The sequence below is a fragment of the Thunnus thynnus genome, chromosome 18 (genome assembly GCF_963924715.1).
Source record: "Thunnus thynnus chromosome 18, fThuThy2.1, whole genome shotgun sequence".
NCBI classification, from domain to species: domain Eukaryota; kingdom Metazoa; phylum Chordata; class Actinopteri; order Scombriformes; family Scombridae; genus Thunnus; species Thunnus thynnus.
The window spans coordinates 21719948-21740929 of NC_089534.1; the positions used below are offsets into that span (position 1 = coordinate 21719948).

The 20982-nt window shown below is 38.3% G+C and overlaps 1 protein-coding gene across 1 annotated transcript in view; it reads left to right on the forward strand.

Moving 5' to 3' along the window:
• The window catches only part of rngtt (RNA guanylyltransferase and 5'-phosphatase), a 92227-nt gene that overhangs the window by 61714 nt on the left and 9531 nt on the right, over positions 1–20982 (forward strand). Inside the window, exons 13-14 of the mRNA XM_067571633.1 lie at positions 10923–11023; positions 16667–16733. Of these exons, the coding sequence (XP_067427734.1) occupies positions 10923–11023; positions 16667–16733 (168 nt within the window). The remainder of the gene's footprint in view (positions 1–10922; positions 11024–16666; positions 16734–20982) is intronic.

Here is a 20982-nt window from a genome sequence, read left to right on the forward strand (position 1 = left end):
TAAAAATTTATGGGGCTTAAATAACGATTACACAGGACACCAACCAAACACAAACTGACTGGCTGTTTACCCGTACTGTTGACACAGGTAGTGTGAATGTTAGATGAAAAAAGAAACAGGATTATTTTTTGGTTTCCTCTCTCGCAGTAAGCACACTAACAGAAATTAAATATTTGTTTCTAAACGTTTAAAATTCAGGGAACCATGGTACACATGAATTAACAATATGGCAGTTAGTGAAATACTGGCATAAATGTCTCTGGTGGTGACAGATACATAAAAATGTGAAGAAATATTGCATCCACATTGATGTGTGCTGTAAATATGTGTAGATTAAATGGGAAATTACAGTACTGGATGTAAAACTAGCAATTAGTATAATTCATAGTTATTTCAAAGCAAAAGAAAACCTGTGATTCAGAGTTGATACCTGAACCAACTAAAGCTCATAGTCGGTGTGTTTCTCCCCCTTTCTGCTCTTCTCTGTGATTTGTAAAGTAATTATCATCAAGGGTAAAGCTGCGGCTGTGGCCATCAGGTAGCTGGCAATGAAATTTGGCAGAGGCAGGTAAACACAGCTGCACTTACTCTCTGATATGAGTGGAGACTATCTCTGCCTCTCCAAGCAGACGTCTCTCCGAGGCTGGTTAATTGATGTGTCACTGTCTTGATCAATATCGCAGCAGGAGTAGCTTATTTTTGCAGGTGTTTGTAATTCCTGACCCATTGTTTCATTTCTTCTTTTCCACCCTTTTTATACCCACGTTTAGTTTGTCAGAATTAGATTTTGCTGACAAAAAGGGGGTTGCATTCCTCTTTGAGGATGCTAATCAGATTTCATGTTTCTTATTTGTAATGTATAAAACCGTTGTGGGGAAAAGGAAAGAGAAATTATTTATGTAAAATAGGGTATGATCATTGGATTCATTTTTAGCTGAACATATGCCATAGAGGCTTAGAGATGAAATAGAAAATATTTTTAGGAGACCATATTGATTTTCCAAATCATACCCAGTCCTAACCAGAAAACGGTTTTGGATTTAGAAGCCAGTTGTAGCTGCTTTTGATGCAGCCGGCCATTGATTTAGGTTCATATTGTCCTCTGTAGCCTCAGTGAATTTGATGGATCAAAATGTCTCATATAACTGGGCCAGAGAAAGGTGTTGAAAGCACTGTGGCCGTCTGGATGTTAGGATGTATGTGTTTGGAGGGCTGAGCATTTATCGAACTGGCTGAGGAAATTGGAGCAACATCATTCGCATCCTAGTCATGGATTAGGAATACACTGTCATGCAGGGATGGTGATTTGTTTTGGCAGGTGTTTTTACAGTTCTGCAATGATTGCTCCTCAACAAGCAGGGATAGAATCAGCCAGGGCAATGTGCAAATATCCTGTCAATAATAAAACTGATTGCACGGACAAGTCATCATTCAGACAAGTCAATTTTGTTGGCAGGTGCTTTTTTTTCATCCACTTATATAATTCTAGCCTTTTGAATTGGATGGAAGTCCCTTCACTGCACCGCAAGGCTGAGTAAGATAAACAGTTCATTCCAGAAATTACCACCATAGAGAGAGACTGCTCCATGTGTCCCATTTAGGCTCTCTGTGTTCAGTCTGATTTGTCAATTTGCGATCGGATCACCATTCATTAGGATGTTTTTCAGCGGTTTCATAAGTCTGACGATAGGAAATCTCTCCATTTTCCTGAAGGTCAGCAGCTGGTGCTGTCTGCACAGCCAATAAACAAACGGGCCTGGTTGAAAAAGATGGCAAGTCTAATGTGACTAAATGATGATGCATATAATTGGCCATCTGACGTGAAATTGCAAAAGAAAATATTACGTAACAAGTCTGGCTTTACTTTTCTATCACATAAACAATTAAACAGCTTGTTTATTAAGGTTTAGTTCTATGAATCTGTCATAGACTTAGAGAAAGCCTCGAGCATTTTGGCAGCCAGCATCCAGTAACACCAACGATTCAAATAAAAAAATATGGATTTTTTTAAATGAACTCGCTGCACCGGCTTAGACTAGAACAGATTTATTTGCACACTCTACTGACGAGAGCAGCAGTGTGACTGTGGCCCGGGTATCATCGCAACAGGCCCCTCATCCACTTACATACAGCATTACAGACAAGTTTAAAGGGTATAACAACCATTAACAACTACAGGCCTGGTGATTGCAGGGTGACAGACACAACACAAACAACATAACGCACATAATGCGAGTAGGAATGATTCGCTCTTTGCGGTCTACTTGAGAGTCTGTGCTGATATTTCTTAATGAAGTCGTCTGTCACCGCAGGAAATCTTGTAAATCTGTAAAACCGCTGAGTGTGATTCGCGATATCCGGATTTCACCCACATGCTGTCATGATGGACTGCATTAAGTATGGAAATCAGAAAGCTTGCGCAACTACACAACCAGACTAAATCAAAACCCCAATCTAATGTAAAATGAAACAGTGTCATGTAATAGAGTTTATTACATATTTACAGGTAATGATTAAAAATGTGCGATTTCGTGCATGTATTTGCAGTCACCTTTGTCTCGGGTGTCTGAAGCATACAACGAAAACCAATCACCATTAATGAGCTGTGTACTGGTCACCCTGTACATGAAAAAATACGTGATTGTATGGTTCACTGAGTTAATTCACTTTTTAAAATGCATTTCCTTTTTTGACCTTTACGGCGTATCATTGGATTATTGATTGACACGGTAGCTCTTGTTTGAAATCTCCCTGATACACCAACCTATTCAAATAAGCCATTATTTGCGAATAATACTGAGCAGTGAGTTGTGGAGGAGCTCTTAATGCCGTCCCCTAGAGTGAAGACTTAATGTTCACATTGAAACACTTTGTCCTTAGAGGCATCGTGCAGTTCCAGTGTGATTTTTTTTCTTATAGAAATATTGTTAAATTACTTTAATTTACCCAGATTCATTAAGTATTAAAAGAACCAAGACTCTGGCCTTGATGTTCTTTCTTTTTATTTTCACGTGAAGGGGTTGCCAACCAGGAGCTGACCACCTGCACATATGTCAGGTTCATGTTATTAATTCATATATCAGCCCCGATAATGACATTATCGTCCATATGTGACCGTTCCTCATTAAATACAGTTTTCTGTTCTGCTAATACTCATCACTTCCTGCATGTATTTCACAATGAATCCATTTTAATATGAGTGCAGTGGTACCTATAGTTTTTCCACTTTTTGTCTGGAAGCTGTTTTGAAACACTGCATGGATGAAACCAGTTATGGTACATACTTAAGCTCAAAAAAGTGGAGCAGCTATGAAAACGAGGACTAACATTACATCTTATTAATTAAGAAACACTACAGAGGAGCTATTTAATATGTAACATTAGCTTAGCAGGTCTGTTATGGTTTGTGATATCCCGAATGTAGCAATCAGAATCGATTCTAGTTCATGGCTGCAGTGTGAAATTCCCCTTAATCCAAAACAGAAGTCACAAGATTTTGCTTCTGCGCAAGATGTCTGACCTTTCGTTAGCCTCAGCCTCAAGATAAATGTTTAATACGTTTTCAGCTGTCACTTATTAAAAGCCTATTCACAGAAGTTTACAGCAAATGCAACAGTAGGATGATCTTTACGTCTTTCATCACCAACTGTTCTAGCAATCATTGATTGTAGAGAGAAATAACACGGCCACATATTGCAGTCTTTCTCCAAAGTCATTGATTTTTCTTGATCTCTACACCAGCCTGTGCAGTGTTAATCTTTTCTTGTGTGAATGGGATTAGGGTGGTCTCTGGGTTAATCTCAGCCAGGTCTCTCTGCTGTGAATATCCATTAATATTAGCACAAAGGTTGTCACTGCAGCAGCCTGCAGTCACTGAGTGTGTTATCTCACCCAGCACACAGTGTCCTCGGAATATGTTTTCTTTGTTTAGAGAACACTGGAAAGATTTTGAATTTATAACCGAGCCATTGCTACGAATGGCAGAATTGCTCATGGGAGAGCAGTCTAGATGGTGATGTGTGTACAAAGAGTATAAAGCAGAAATTTTCTTTTTACAGTTTTAAATATATATATATATATATATATATATCTCACATTATTTCAACTCAATATCCAAGTCAGTACAGAAGTTGTGATTTGTATCGATTTTCATGAAGTTGAAGCTTTTAAATCATATTGTTAGAGATTATCCGCAACAGATCTGTGAGTTTTATGTCTTTTTTATGGGGGTCTTGAATCTGTATCATCATTTTCTGTTCTTCTGTGTGTCATATCTGCAAACCATTTACCTCAAGATTTACTCCTTAATTTTACCCTCTATGCCTCTACTTTGTATATTCTTAGACAAATATATTTTTGCCAAATCACCATTTTTGCACATTCGCACTAAAAACACACAAACACACACAACAACAACAGATACACACACACACATTGTTGTCAATGTGATTCTCAAAGGAACGGGCCAATGTGTCTGAGCTGTAACAGAGGGAGCTTTTCTCTGGGGAACAGATTTATTGGACTTGTCCAGCCTTTTCTTTGTAATCCTCTGCACACTTAAGCAATAAGTCTGCCTTGCAGCAAAAAGCTGTTATTGAAATGAGACTCTTAAAAAAAAAAAAAAAAACATCGTAATCAAATGACTTATCTTAAAGCATATCCTCCAACCAGCTTCTATTTTCTTCAATAGAATTACGCTTTCTGCATTTAGGAAGCTTTTTGTTTATTATGTAAGGCCATTCTCATATTCGCTTCATCTGTGATTATGATTGTATGTGTTCAATTTTAGACAATCAGCCTTTTGATATCAAGCATCCACTCAAATATTTATGAATAATAATCATTTCAAAGCTAAAATAGTTTGTGTAATAGCCATGATATATTTCTAATTAATTTCCCACAAAAGTCAGAACATTTCAGACAGTAGTGAGAGGGAGATGTAATATTTATATCCATGTAAAGGCAATCTAAGCCTCGAAAGTTGTATTCATGGAAACTCCAGCTACACTGCTGTATATTTTGTTTGAAAATCAGGAGAAAAGATTAAACATTATATGGAAGACACTCATCAAAGTTGAAGTTATTGATCTAATTATTAATTACAGTTTTAAATGACACTACATGTATTATATGCATGCACTCTGCTTTTCTTTGAAATATGTTGTCGTTGAGGTCAGTAACTCCATTTAGGGCTGCAACTAACAATTATTTTCATTATCTATTAATCTGCCAATTAATGTTCTCAATTAATCAATCAACAGTTTAGTCTATAAAACAACAGAAAACAATGAAAAATCACCATCACAATATCCTCAAGCACAAAGTCATCCAGTGTTTAAATTCAAAATTTTAAGAACGTGGATCAAATGTTTTCCATTTTTGTTTGAAAAATGACTAATGATTAATCCATTATCAAAATAATTGCAGATCAATTTTCTAATCCATTAATCAACTAATCATTACAGCTCTGACTCAACGCTTTTTGTTTTTGTTGCTTGGGAAATGAAAATTATTAGTATTAAAAGTAACACAAACAATGATTGCGTAATCAATAATAATCCTTTAAAAGTATGTGTTAAACATAAAAACATGAGAAACTGTACCAGTGGTTCCACATTTTACTCTGATCGTCTTTGTTTTCCTCCCTGTTTTTTGAGGCAAAGTGGAACTGATACGGCTCTATTTCTTCCTGTGGAAATATGGATTTTACCCAATCAAATACAACCTAGCTATTTCAGGACTTTAAAAGGGTAACAAATCTCTGATCTGAAGCCGTTCAATAGCTTATCACATTCTCTGTTTGCTCTTCTCTCCCTAGATTATAATATGCAGTCTCCTTTCCTCTCGGGATATTTATCTCTGTGTATTGACATCAGGGAAGGGCTATAGTTCACTCCTACCAATCACAACAAACTTGCAGCGTTTAACTGATACCAGTTGTGGCTTCATCACAATAGCATCCTTAAAGCTGTCAAACAATGTAAAGAATGATGCCCGGTTGTTTTGATAAACCACAGCCTGTCTTTTCATTCGTGAGCTCTGGGTTTTCTTGAGGAGTTGTAATGTGACATCTCTGTTCGGGTTTACAGTATTTGCCGTATTGCAGTTTTCTTGCCTATTTTTTTTTCTGGCTGTTTTTTGAAAATGGTGGTGAAAGTTACAAAGTTTTAAGTGTCAGTTTTTTGTGGACTACTTTCAGTTTTTATCTTGGTCACCAAAAAGGTTTTGTTGAAGTAGAAATGGGGGAAAACTGCATAGTCAGCTGAGCAGTGCTCGCACACGCAATTATGGTGCTGGGTCTGCCTGCAGTCACATCATGCTGCTGTTTTTGAAAGCTGGCACAATTTATAAGAGTAAGAACCTTTGAACAAGAGATAAGGAGACAAAGTTCAGGAAACTGAAGACACATGAAAAGTAAGGAACGGCAAAAGATTCTCCGCAGTAAAAGAGAGGGACACAAAGAGAGTTAACGGTTAGATGCATTTAATAGGAAATGAAGAAAAGTTTTGTTTGTAATGGAATAGAGAATAGAGGCTGCTCTTGAAGTAGATAAAATCAAGGACAGGCTACTCATGATGTCTTTCTTTGTTCAAATATCCACAGTGGTTGTATGTTGCTATTGTAGAGCACGTGTCATTGTTTTATTCTACTTGCTTCCTCATTTTTTCTGCTCTTTTTTGTCAAGAATACATAATCTGGTAGCTGCTGTGTTTTTTTTCAAGGAGAGCAGAAGATGAAGTTATTGATGAGAGGGTACCACGAATCAATGGGCCAATCATCAACAAGGAGACACGCACAGTCGGCGTGGCCTCAGACCGCAATGTTTCACATTTCAGAGATGCACTCACTGGGTCCGTGCTCCAGCTGCAATTATGTGATTGCAAAGGTTTACAGCTACACATGCAGGTTTCCAAAACCAGCAGGAGATCCATGTAGTACACCTGAGCAGGCTTAATGTTAACGAGGAAGCATGCTGGTGATAAAATCCTTGGTCACAATTGTTTATAGAAGAAATGACGTTATTTCTTGTATGCTTTTCTCATCGTAAAAAATATGGAAAATACAAGTAAGGCTGCAACTGACGATTATTTTCTTGATTAATGGTTTAGTCTATGAAAAAAATGTTCTCAAAGGCCACAGTGATGTCTTCATTTTGCTTGTTTTGTCTGACTAACAATCCAAAAATGTTGAGATATTCAATTAACTGTCATACATGACAAGGAAAAACAGCAAATCTTCACATTTGAGAAGCAGGAACCATCACGCTTTGAGCATTTTTGCTTCAAAATGACTAAAATGTTAAATCAATTATCAAAAGCTGTAATTACATGATTGCAAGAGGAGATTTGATCTAGAGTGGTTTCTGCATTTTGTGTGTATAGTAGAGACACAGTCATTATTTAAAATTGATAGATGCATCTCTACATGTGAAATTATGAGATCAGTTTGACAAGTTTTAAACTGACAATTTTGCTGGACGTGGCAACCCTGTTTGGAGGGGCTATCTGCCCACCCATTACTAGAAAAACATGCTTGTAAAGAGACTAGAAACATACCAGAACATTATATAAAGTATACACTCTAAGTAATTGTTTGATATACTGTAATTACAGTAGTTTGTTCATTATCATACATTGTTTTTTTTTAATTTTGTCTTTGCAGATTAACATTTAGTAGAGCATACAGCCTTTTGCTTTCATTTTGCATCTCCTTGAGTTTCTTCAGTCTGACTGTCGCAGTCTCTGAATTTCTAACTTGAAACAGCAAGAAATTTATATGCAGTAGAACATCATTATATGAAAATGAATTAGATAGATAAGAGATGTGTTCCTGAATGCAAGGTCGGGGTTTGAAGGTTTGTTTTTCACTTCAATATAAAGCTCTTGTTTTGTATATACCTTCACTTATTGACAAGACTAACAATGGTAATGAAAGTGCGAGTGCAGCTGGCAGCACTTTTCCATTTAGGAATGAATTTGAAGGTCGCCTATTTATTTAATCTGGAGTCTGATTGGCTTTTCATGGGGTTGTTGCTATGGCTCTGCTGGCTTGGATTCATTTAAAGAAAATATCAATTTGGTTGAAAATGTAGCATACACGTTTTAGCATGCAGAGTGAGTAGCAGGCAACAGTGAAAACAACACATCCGCAGGGAAGTAGACTTTCAAGGGCTGACTATTGATATACTAGTAGAGATATGCATGTACTGTGATCGTTTTACCACAGAGAAGACATATAAAAACATGCTGCCTTATATGTTTTAGCTCCTCAGAAGTCGACACCTTTTTTCTTTCCCTTTTAATCAGCTCATTTCTAGAGTACTATTTTACAAAACTTAATCACTAGACACTTGTATATATTTAATTTTTATTAGCGATATATAAGCGGAATAAGTAATTTCACAAAAGATTATCTTGATGCCTGTGCAGCATAGCATAACTAACAACACTGGCAGAATTTTCTTTTCCACACCCACGTTTTCAGAAGAAAAGATGTGCTCAGTCGAGGTTCTTCAAAAGAGACATGCCCTCTTTTCTTGCTCTCTAGCTAACTGCGTTGAATAGCCTGTAGAGTTTGCTGCTTTGAAAAGCACATGAAGGCCACCTCCCACACTGAGAGCTGCACGGCGGACAAAGCAGACACTCATGTTACCTTCACTTTACACCCAAAACGTTAAAGTCAGTCTACCCTTTACTCAACCAATTTATTAACTTATAATTTATCATCTTTGCCATCATAATGCCCACACAGTACATTTAACGAAGTGATGGACAGTCACTGAGCTTTTGGTTATTACTGTTGTCAGTCTCACTTATGTTCTCAAAATCATGCCGTAAACACCAAGAGCTGGAACATCTGATACTCTTAGAGTGTCAGACAGTTCAAACAAAAGAATATTTTTGCCCATTTACTTTTAGTGGTTTCTCACCATGCAGATAGTTTTAGTTTTATTTGCCCGGTTTTGGAAGAAGCTGTCTGAGATTAGATTTTGTTTGTGATGCTTTCAGCATTGATTGAATTCTAAAGGAAAAAAAATAATTAAAAAAAATAAGCAGCAACATCTCAAAATCCCAATGTCAATAGTTTTCATAGAGATTATTTCTTCAGTAGAAACTAGAAAGACTGTTAGGGTTAGGCAAAGATTGTATTCATGGCTTGTGTTAAATATTCATTTGTAGCAACAGTCAGTGAAAGTTTGGGTTAAGTAGTATGTATTTAAAGTTTAACACTCTAAAACTCAGCTAATATGTTTAATCAACACTGTGTGGGTGTGGTTTGATCAGTTTGATGGATTGTGGCCTTGAAACATAAGCAAACAACCCTACAGCTATTATCACATCTTGATTCAAATTAGAACTACGGACGATTAGTTCGACCAATTGTTTGTGTCTTAAATTATAGTAAAGTGAATATCTGTGTATTTTAGACTGTTGGTCAAAAAAGACATTTTAAGATGTCACTGTGGACTCTAGGAAATTGTGATGGGTGTTTTTCGCTGTTTTCTGAGGTTTTATTAATCAATTAATCAAGAAAATAATTGTTAGTTGCAACCCCTAATTCAAATATTGCTAAATCCTGATTGGTGCACGGACGTACAGTACATGACATCCTTTTCCTCAGTGAGCCCCGCCCACTTGAAACCAGTTAGAAGAGCCCAAACAAACTAGCACAGACATGAATCTTAATTGTGAAATAACCAAAACTGCTGTAACTTTAGATGGAAATTGTGTGTTTATATAGGTATCCTATTGATTATAGATTGAAAAAAATAGGTTTTCAGCGTCTTTAACAACCTGATTTGTTGTCTTGCTTTGTAAGAGGCGCACTAGCTTCTGTATTGGCACTGGAGGTTTGCTGCAGAATGGTCCAATATGAATGTGACTCCTAGAGATACAGGGCTCGACTGTACATTGCCTCACAGCAATTGGAAGAACTGGGCTCCAAAAACATTTTCACCCTAACAGCTTGCCGAACTCAGACACCAGGCCTTGTGTTTGTGGAGGAGTAGGGTATATTTCTGACAAGCGATGGTATGTTTCTGTCTGCCCATGATGATTTAAACTTTTTTTTTTTTTTTTTTTCAAAGTCGTGCCATAGGGGCATGCGTGGGTGGAGCCAGGAATTTCTCATTTGGTCATGTGCTGTGACAGCGCAGGTTCTCCTCAGGAATCCTGTCTGTTTTCCGCACTCTTGTTACCGAGCAACCTGACAGTGACAGAATCTGGTCATCTGTTCCCGCCTCCACCCTTCATGCCTTTACATTTCTCATGTTCCGCTGCATTTGTTTCATGTCCCCCTAAATGTCAAGCCACGCATAAATAATCAAAGTGATGGAGGAAGGCATGTTGTTTTGGTGTGTGTCACATGTGTGTCACTGTAAAGTAAAACACAGTAGTGATGTGGAAAAAAAAAAAAAATGTTATGTGGAATCATTGTGCATCATTTTTCAGCCTATAATTGTATTTACACGTCTATTCTTGTGCTCCTCCCGTGCAGTTTTCCACTTAGAATCATTTTATTTTAAATGTGGAGCACTTGAACAAATTCTTTAATCAGCTCTCTTTTTATGCCAGGAACTGATTTGCATTTTGTGACGGCATCGGAGCCAAAGAGACTAATTTTTAACCTAGGATCACTTCAGTTCCACATCTTGCTGCTGCAGATAGTTACAGTGTATCGCAACGGAGCATAATTTGTATGAGGGTTTTCACTTCATTAACTGCGACTGTTGCTTAAAAATTCCGTTCGGCTCGCAAATTACTGAGCCATTAAGTCTGCAGTTTTATTGGATGACAAAAAGACATAATGACACATGGAACCATTTGTTTCATGAAAGCAATTTAAATCTGTATTTATCCAAAACAAAATCTTCTATTATTGTAATTTTTTGTGGGGGGGGGGGTGATTGGGTGTCCCTGCAGAGATACAAGGCCGGGAGGTGTGACGACATCCTCAAGTGGAAGCCTCCCAATCTCAACTCTGTGGACTTTCGCCTCAAGATCACCAAAGTTGGAGGAGAAGGGTGAGTCACTGTTGCCAGGGAAACGTTCTGCCTGATGATTCTAATAGCACCTATCATTTTGTGACACACTGGAGTACTGGGTGTGTTGCTATGTGTGTCTGTATAGAAAGAATGCAGTAACGCATTGAATTCCTTTTTACATTAATCATTCTTTTCTTTTTCATCCCATCTTTTTCTTGCATTTCCTTTTTTTTTTTTTTTTTCTTTTTGCCTTGGGGTTGAGTACCTTCTTTACAGCAGCATTGCCACAGTGTGCAAAAGTTCTTCACTTTCAAGATCATTGCTTACATGCACTTTCTCTCCAATCCAAGGAAATCCTTATTTGTTTTATGTGCAAAGAAAAACACTGCTGCCCTTCCCTTTTCCCTCTCATTTTAGTTTTTTTATCCTCTGCAACATAAATTATTCAGATCCACCGGTGCTCATCCTCGCCCCTTATCCTGGTAAACATAAGAACTCTGCAGAAAAACAATTCTATACTGGAAAAGAAAATATATTCCTTGCAGGTAATTAGGGGCTCTGGATGTGTATGTATTTATGAAATGCATTAATAAACAAGTTATAGAGATGGTATTTGTCTAAAAGGCTGATGCAGTACATTTTTAAATTCATGAAAAGAAAACCAATTTGCATCCACTGTAATAAGAATCCAATATACTTTTAGCCATGTTAGCGACGTGACTCCAGGGATGTCCGTCTGTCAGTCGGCCCACCACTTTGATCCAGACTGAAATAACTCAACAACTATTGGATGGATTGCAATTATATTTTCTACAGATATCCAGTGGTCCCCTGACTTAGTGCCACCAGCAGATTAAAGTTTTCACTTATACAGTGAAATATCTCATCATCCGCACGATGGATAGGTGTTAAATTTGGCACAGGAATTCATGGTTCCCAGATGATGCATCCTGAGGACGTTGGTGATCTCCTGAGTTTTCTTTAAGCATCATCATGAGACCCACACTTTGGGTTTTTGTCTTGACAACTATTGGAGGGATTGCCATCAGTGCCACCATCAGGTCAATTTTTAAATTTTTCCAATACTGTGATTTATGACTAAATGCCTGCAAAAGCTGTACTTTGTGAGTTGTGGTAATTAGCAGATGTTAGCATGCTAACACGATAAACTAAAATAGCGATCATGGCAAACATTGTACCTGCTAAATATCAGCATGTAAGCATTGTAACTGTGAGCATCTAGCTCAAAGCACCGCTGTGCTTTAGGCTGCATTCAGACTGAAAACAATTCAAACCTGCATTAAAACAGTGCAAGGGGCTGCATGGGTGGGGGCATGTTGTTGAAGGTATTGGTGAGACAATGAAATAGGATCCAGGAAGTCCATTATAATGCGTTTAAGGCTTATTAGATGCTATAGCACCACACACCAGTTTGTAATACTCACACACAGGACTTCACAGCTCTAGAAGGTTATCACGGTTGCAACTATTTTGTCATTCTCGCAACAATCACAAGGTGAACAGCAGAAATACAGCATTTACTTTACAATGTAATCCACAAGGAATGTGGAGTTCAACCAGGTTCAAACCTTTTGCCGGGGCCCCCTGTGTCGGCACCCCCACTGTGTCAAAGCATTGCCTTCACTCAAATAAGAGGGCTCCGTTTTTTCACGCAGAGCTAATGTCGGTCTGAAAGCCGCGTGAGCACACCCTTACAGAGCTAGTGTGGCTGTAGAGTTTTTTTTCCTGTCGGCACAATGCACATCTCTTCGCTGTACTGTGTGCTTTTCTGCAGCACAGTATGTATTGTCTGAATACAAGCAAACAGACCCACAGCAGTGAGCTTTCTGGTCGTGCAGCCTTTTCCAGGTGACCTCAGTGACTGTCCCAGCTTTGTAGCCACGAGCCTGTCACCATTCAGCAACAACAGACTGAAAGGATAACAGTAGGGCATAATCACTCTTTCTACTCCTAAGCCAGCCAGCAGGAACGCTAGTCAGCTTCTTGACTCCTCCCTGTGTGTGGGCGAACAGACCATTATTGTTATAATTTGAGAATGTTCTGATATTCCCCCAAAAGATGAATTTGCTGGCAGAAGAGTACTCATCAGACCTCACTCAGTCTTGGTGTAGGTTTTCATCTCTCCTTAGTTACTATCTGAGAGAGAGAGAGAGAGAGACACAGACGTATAAGGAGGTAACAACTGTTTGTTCGTCAGCCCACACAATCAATCCATGAGCACATCTTTGTGTACCACAGAGGCATACAGTCTTGCAAGTTTTATTGCCTTCTCTGAAAGCAAGCAGACTGTGTGATTATTGTGCGATGGTAAGAGAAGGGAGGTGGAAAAGAACAAAATGGAAAGATGAAGCAATTCCAGTAAGCCTGCCAAAGACCCTCCCAAACGCAGATTTGAACAGTTTTGAGTATTGTATAGATTGCTTGAATTATGGATAATTTGAGCCAGCATTCCATCTGAAGAGGCGATGACTAATGCTTACATCATCATTCATTATGTGTGTAGTGAGTTTGAAGACCAAGAAATGGAGAAAGGTTCTATCTGACCAGTGGGATTGGCTCTCTTGAGGCCGGCGTCCAGGCTTCTTGTTACTGGTCTTTGTCCTCTGTAGACTCAAGTGTCATTACAGCATCCCGATCCATATTTTGTGTAAAGCATCCACAGTCAGACGTCCCAAGCATGCATCAAAATGAGCTAAAGAACAACATATGGCCAATGCTTTTGAGTTTTTGTTCATGATTGGTTTGCTGTGAGAATAAATCTCAATTTGCAAAAAAAACCTCACAGTGTCCATTTCACCCACAGAGTGAAAAGATTCAAACCATTATGGAGATTCTGCATGGTTTCAGGGAGATGGATGTTTAGATACAACATTTCTACAGTTTCAGTTGTAAGATACAAACACATGACATCTACAAGCTCAGTGCAGCATTTTTTATAAGCTGCAGAGAAGGATTTGGGTGAGAAAGGCGTTCTCTGCACTTGTAGTGTAATTCAGACAGAGCAAGTGGGTCTGAGATGTGAGGAGGAGGCATTTCATCTGTCAGCACAAACATGAAGGATTCTGCAGAACAAACATGGAGCCTTTATTTGGACTCTGAACCCTTGTGAATGGATTTCTCTGTATGGACACAAAGATCTCTGGAGCTGGCACTGTGGTGACCTGGCTGTCTCCACTCGGCATGTTATCACAGGAATTGCCAGAACTCCAGTGTATATATTTAATGGATTTTATTTTTTTGGCCTGCGTGCACAGTTATATTTAGTGTTCATTACTATTAATATTAATCTGCAGGATAAAGATAAGGCTGGTGACATTCAGTATTTCTGTTGCTGTCAACAAATTGATTACGATCAAAGACCAAAACCAACAGTGCATTAGTCCATCTCTCAATATTAATTTGTTTATTTATTCAATGCTTATTTTCGGAGGGAAAGCCTAAGCTAGTTTGCATGAACATTCAAACAAATACACCCCAAACAGAAAAAGACCAGGAGGATATACCAAAGGGCACCTCACAGTTCCGAGAAGTGTACCACCACACTTTCTGAGCCCAAATTGTTGTCTTCAGATATCTTGATTTATACAACCAACTGTCCAAAACCCAAAGATATTCGGTTGACTATCACAGAAGACAAAGAAAGTGGCTGGGACCATCAAATGTTTGGAATTTTTGCTGTAAACAATTAGTTAAAAGATTATTACTAAAGTAGTTGGTGATTTATTTTCTGTTGATAGACTAATCGTTGCAGGTCAAACTGAGTCACAACCCAAATCCCACCTACTGAAGATGTAAATCTTTAAAAACAGCTTACAGATACATACTTTGATTTTTATAAAAGAGCAAATAATTTCCTAAAACAGCTGGGCACTGTAGTTTCTAGCAAACATTACCCAAACAGGAGTGAACAGTTTTCAGCTGCTAATTAATAAACATTTGGTGCAGTAATTAGTACAGTACTTACCATGATAGTGTATGTGGGATTGATTCAACATAAACTACAACGCCCATGTTCATCATAATAAAGGAACATGTCAAAAAAACAAGATTAGGCTTTGGCTACATGGACAATACTTGTTAGAGGGATAAACATAATATTGGTTTTGCTTTTTTCATGGGATTTGTTGACAATAATAAAAATACTGAATATCACTAAGCTTATCTTTTAACAGAGAAGGAGGAAAAAAGGAATTGCTGCATGGCAGTGATAAATTGACGGATGTTGAGTTTGGAATACACATTTGTCATATTTACTATCTTGATCCAGTCGTTATCATAAAAGGTTTTTTATATTTTTTCACTCAGGACAAAGCACGTTGGCTACCTTATTTTTTTCTTTTTTGACATTAAAGAGGTATTATTCTAAGGTGTTTACCCTCTGTGGATGTATAAATCATTTGACTGTCATGTCTGATTGCATGATGCTAGAAGACTATACTGATCAGCATCTTGGTTCAAACCAAAACACCTACCATGTGTTAGATGCTGTTTTTATTGGTTTTCTGTGTTTTTAAGTTTTAACATAATTGATCTAACGGTAACTCAGAGGAAAATTGATGTTGCAGTGTAATTTAAGACACTAGGACTCTCTTAGCTACACATGAACCTCAAACAGTCAGATTGCAGTGGAACATCAACGTTGTGAAACAGCTTGAGAATGGCATCAAAAGAGCCCGTTCTTCTGATACATACTCTCATCTGTTCCCTCATCTGTTCCATAGAAAACTGTGTGCTATTTTCTACCTTATGAGTCCTGCAGGTTCAGGAAAAATAGAATGTGAGACACAACATGTTAACGAGAAGTATTAATAGAGCCAATGACGGGAATGGACTAAGGTCTTGGCACTGGACTCAGTCCTCACTCAGTTGTGTCCATCACTGCTGCACGGCTATTTGGCTCTTTTAATGTCTACTGCTGCTTCCTTCCTGCTTGTGCTAGCTATCATTACACAGGCGGGGGTTGGGAGGGGGGGGGGGGGTGGAAAGACGGTCTCCAATTTCAGCTGCAGTTGAAATCTCTGAATGAGGTGCATCAGATGACATAGCCGCACTGTAGTTTAGCCGTCAGTTTAGTTCCATAGCCCCCCTTATTTCCGTTCTTAGAATGGTTAACTAATTTGAAAGCAGTGCTCAAAATCTCAGTCCTAACTGCATAAAAAAAAAAGGCAGAGGCAGACTTAACAGCAGACAAAGTGTCTGGAAATAACAACAGGCACATGGGGGTGTTTTTAGTGGAGGGAGTGTGTGATTAAGACATCTGTTGGGCATGATTTCAGGGATGACACACAAATACTGCACAAACACATGTTCGTACTACTGAGAAACACACATAGAAGCACGTACACAAGACTGTGCTGTGCATATAAACCCCAAAACAGTGTGAATCAATTGTGCTCACAGTCACCATAATTTTCCACTGAATTACACAAAACATGCTCATACTTCAGTTTTCTCTGTAAAAACAGGAACATCAAGCTATGTAGAGAGACAGAAGGGCTTCAAGAGGTGTAATCTCACTTCTCTCCCATTCTGTTACTAGCTGGAAAATTGAAGCGGTGCAGTGATTTCTTTGCACCGTGGTTACCACTCAGATACTCTCTTGTTGAGATTCCTGTGCTGAGGGTGTTGCGGGTGTTAACCATGATCTTTTTGTCTTTGTAGGCTGCTTCCACAGACTGTCGGCTTGCTGTACGTCGGCAACTATGACAGACCCTTTGCAAAGATGAAGGTGAGAAAATAAATGTGTTGCTTTGATGAATTCATCCTTGTGCCAAAAAGCCAAAGCTCCCTGTGCTCTTCAGCTTCCCTTTAGTGAGCTGTAAGATTTTTGACTTGTTAAAAGCACATAGCAAAGTTTACACTTTCAAGAATTTAAGACATACACACACCATTTGGCAAATTGAGTTTTTCATCATCTGTTGTGACATGAAGATACAGTGTGTGGCGATTTTGTTGCTTTGCAGTTTGCGTAAATTCTTAAACAGGGAACCAGGCCTTTATTTGAAATAGACTTTTTATTTGTTTGTTTATTATAGCAACACACTTTCACCATGTTTACCTGTTGTTTACCGTTGTTTTGACATGTTCCAGATAAAATACAATTCCACAGTGCAACACCATGTCATTCTCACCATGCCCACCAATGCTCTCCATTTAACAGACATACTGTCTATCACTAATTAATTCCAGTCAGTTCTACTTTTTTTTTTTGTTCCTTCAGTGTGAAAGGAATAGTTTTGAGAAATACGCTTATTTGTTTGGTATCAATCTTATCTAACCCATGGCTAGAAATTATTCCTATTAAACTATTCCTTTAAGCAGTGCAACTCAACACTTCCTTCAAAGATGTTTCTCAATAATGAATCTGTATATACTGTGCTTCTGAGATGATGCAAAGCTACCGTTTGCTTTTCACTGAACATGTGTAAAATGCAACAGTATGTACAAGTTTGTTCACACTTCTATGTGTCAGAGCTGAAACAATGAGACAATTAATCGATTAATCAAATGAGAGGAAATTAATCTGCAGTTATTTATATAATCAATGAATTGCTTTCCATTTTTCAAGCAGAAATGTGAAACATTCTCTGGATCTAGCCTCTCAAATGTAAAGATTTCTTGCTTTCCTCTCTGTTTTATATCAATGCGAATTGAATGTCTTTAAGTTTTAGACAGTTAGTTGGACTAAACAAGCTATTTTAAAGGAGATATATCATGCACATTTCCAGCTCTATATTTATATCCTTGGGCTCTACTGGGATATCTTTGCATGATTTACAGTTCAAAAAACTCCTTATTTATCTTATACTGGTCCTTTATGCAGCCCCTCAGTTCAGCCTCTGATTGAAACAGGCCGTTTTAGCTCCTGTCTCTTTAAGGCCCCCCTCCTGATGAGCCCACTCTGTTCTGATTGGCCGGCTTCCCGAAGCTGCTCCATGGCAGACTCCGGAGGCTACGTAAACAAACAATAGTAGTAGAATTTGTTTTTATCATTCTTTACTCAAAATGCAAACTTCTCAAATACATCCGTACATGTTTGAGCCTGAATCCGATCCAAAATATGTGAGTGGACAATGCAAACAACACATGGAACAACCTTTGCAACAAAGGCTACGGTTTGTGGGCATTTACAAACGATCTGACGTCATCACAAGGAGGAGGTAGAGGTAACATTGCAAAAGAAGCGTTCTGGGCTGTTGGCTTTCAGGGAGCATTTATACATACAGTACATTCACCTCAAGTTTTGTAACTTTTGCCATGTTTAACATAGACATCTGACATCATAACAGTATGAAAATAACAAAATCACAAAAAGCATCATAAGTCCCCTTTAAGATGTCACCTCAGACTCTGAGGATTTGCAATAGATATTTTTCTCTATTTTCTGACCAAAAGATTAAAGAAGAAAATAATCAACAGTGAAAATAATTGTTGGTTGCCGTCCCAGTATACACTATAGAAGTATTACTCTGTGTAGTTGGAAGCACACAGATAACAAGTTTGTAAAAACACTAAATCTGCCAAAATACCATCAGTCTTCTTTTTTTTCCCTTAAAGAAACAAATCACTTTGTCAGTAGAATAATTATGGCTTCATGGATTACTCATTACACATAATCTGATTATATTCATTTTTGGTCCATTTTGTGTGTGATATACTGCAGTGTGGGAGGCACAGAGAGGGATTTGTTATCTGCACTTTACAGTGAGATTCAATGATTTCCTTGTTGGATATTGTTAATACGCAGTGTCATGCTATATGGGATCGCACCCACTACATCATCAGATCTTTGACCCGCAGTAATACACACACAGTCAAGTGCACTCCACAGTAACTAGCATCTCATCTCCAGTCAGAGTATTATGGGCATTCGGTGGCCTGGGGTGGAGAGCAGGTTACGGGACAACATGGCAGTAATTTTATATTTGTTTGGCAGTTTGATGTAGATCTCTATGATGAATATTACTCTATATGGAATTGTCCCACTTTGTCTAAATGAGTGTTAGTGTGTGTTGTACTTCCAATATTGATAGTCATGGTTTAGAAACACAGTAGATGAGTGGTTCCTCTCCCTCTTGTGTCATCACTGTGTGCCAGATTGCTATTGACAGCTCAGGGCTCTGCAACTGATCAAGGTAGAGTCTGAGTTTGCTGATCGGGCTCTAGGCTTCTCTCAGCGAGACAGAGCAAACTCTACAGCCCTGGGTCATCTTCTGCCATCTTTCATGTTGTTGTTATTGTTGTGAAATGTGTTTTACAATCAGTCCAAGTGCAAATGTGGTAAAAAAATGGTAAGTACATGCCAGCACAGGACACAGCGTCTTCTGGTTTTGGCTGGCTGAATAATGTTCCTGATAAATCTGACATGTAGAGCCACTTCTGCACAGTCTATTTATGTGTGTGTTTGTGGCCTGCAGTGCACCAGCACAGAGTAGTTTTTATATTCATCGCCTTGCTCATGGGCATTTTAGTAATGTCTGTGTCGATTAGATGTAATATGAGGCACATTCGGTTGTCAGCTCTTTGAAATGCGACTGCCTGCTGGAGAAGGAAATTCACCCAACTTTTCTGTAATTAGAATAATGTCAGCAACTTCATGAAATCCTGTTTTATGGACTTAATCTTTCCAATTTGGCTCCTTATTGTTGTAATTCCTTACACTGTAGGTACCTACAGGGAATCACTAAAATGAATTTTGTAAGGGAGCTCTCATGATGATTTATCAGCTCAGCCTTTATAAAAACATATTGTGAAAGAGCAGACCGACTGAAAACCTTTTGTCTTGCCAATGTTTTTACTGTTCTAAAACCCAAATAGACTTCATGAGCGTCCACTAAAATGGTTTATTTATGTAATGTATATCATATATACAATAGTAGCTATGTTACTATTATCATCATTATGTTGCAACTGAAGCTCACTCTACCACTGCAGTCCTTGTATTGTCATCGATCTATAAATCTGGTAAATTCCTTTAAGTAGAACTATTTATCAGGTTTAACTTATATTTTATTTTTGTATCTCCAGTCACCGGCTTTATACTATGTTAATGACAATATAGTAATCACTGAAGTAATTGCTGAGATCTGGGAACTCTGTTACATCACTAAAAATAGGAAAAACAACTGATCAGATGATTGCAGACAAATACCACAGGTGAGTCAAACGTATCTGGAAGACAAATCAAAAACAGGCAGTAAAACTATTTACTGAACTGTCCACTGTAAACATCCATCAAAGTTTACAGACCGACTTGGTTCGACTTTGCCCAGGGAGGTAGTGCAGGTTGTCCATTAATTGCAGAGTTGGTGTCCATGTGTTGAAGTGTCCTTGACCAAAAGAACTGAACCCCCAAAACTGCTCTGGATGGCCGCGCCAGTGCCAGAGGTGTGTGAGTGGGTGAATGAGAGGCAAATTGTAAAGCACCTGTCCACTAAGGTAGAAAAGCATGCATTTACCATACTTGCTGTAGTTGTGCGCACTCAGTTTTCCTGTTTAATTAGGGGTGATAAGTGACAATTGTGACGAGCCCTGTTTCAATATTGCCTCCAAATAAAGCGGTAAATAATCTCGCTAAACTGTCAGCTGGTTTATAACCTGCTGTGTTGGATCTACTTTTAGTGATTAGATGTCTTTCATTCCCAGATCTCAGCATTGACTTTGGTGAGTACAATGCTATACAAAAAAAAGTAAAGTAAATTTAAAAAAAAAAAAGTTTCATCTGTTTGTTTGGATAATTTAGCCAGCCTTCATTCTTATCGATTCGGAGAGTTTTGTGAAATCACCTAATTCCCTGCAAAGCTCCCACGAGAGTCATTGTAAACACCAGTGTGGCTGTGCAGGGCATTTAAATGTAAATAGGATGGTTTTGTTACCAATAATTTGTACTCCTGTCCATAGTTCCTAATAGTATAAAAGCTGCATCAATCCAGGTGTGACTTGTAGAAATGGTAAAGTTTGCTAAAGCCTGCTAGAGG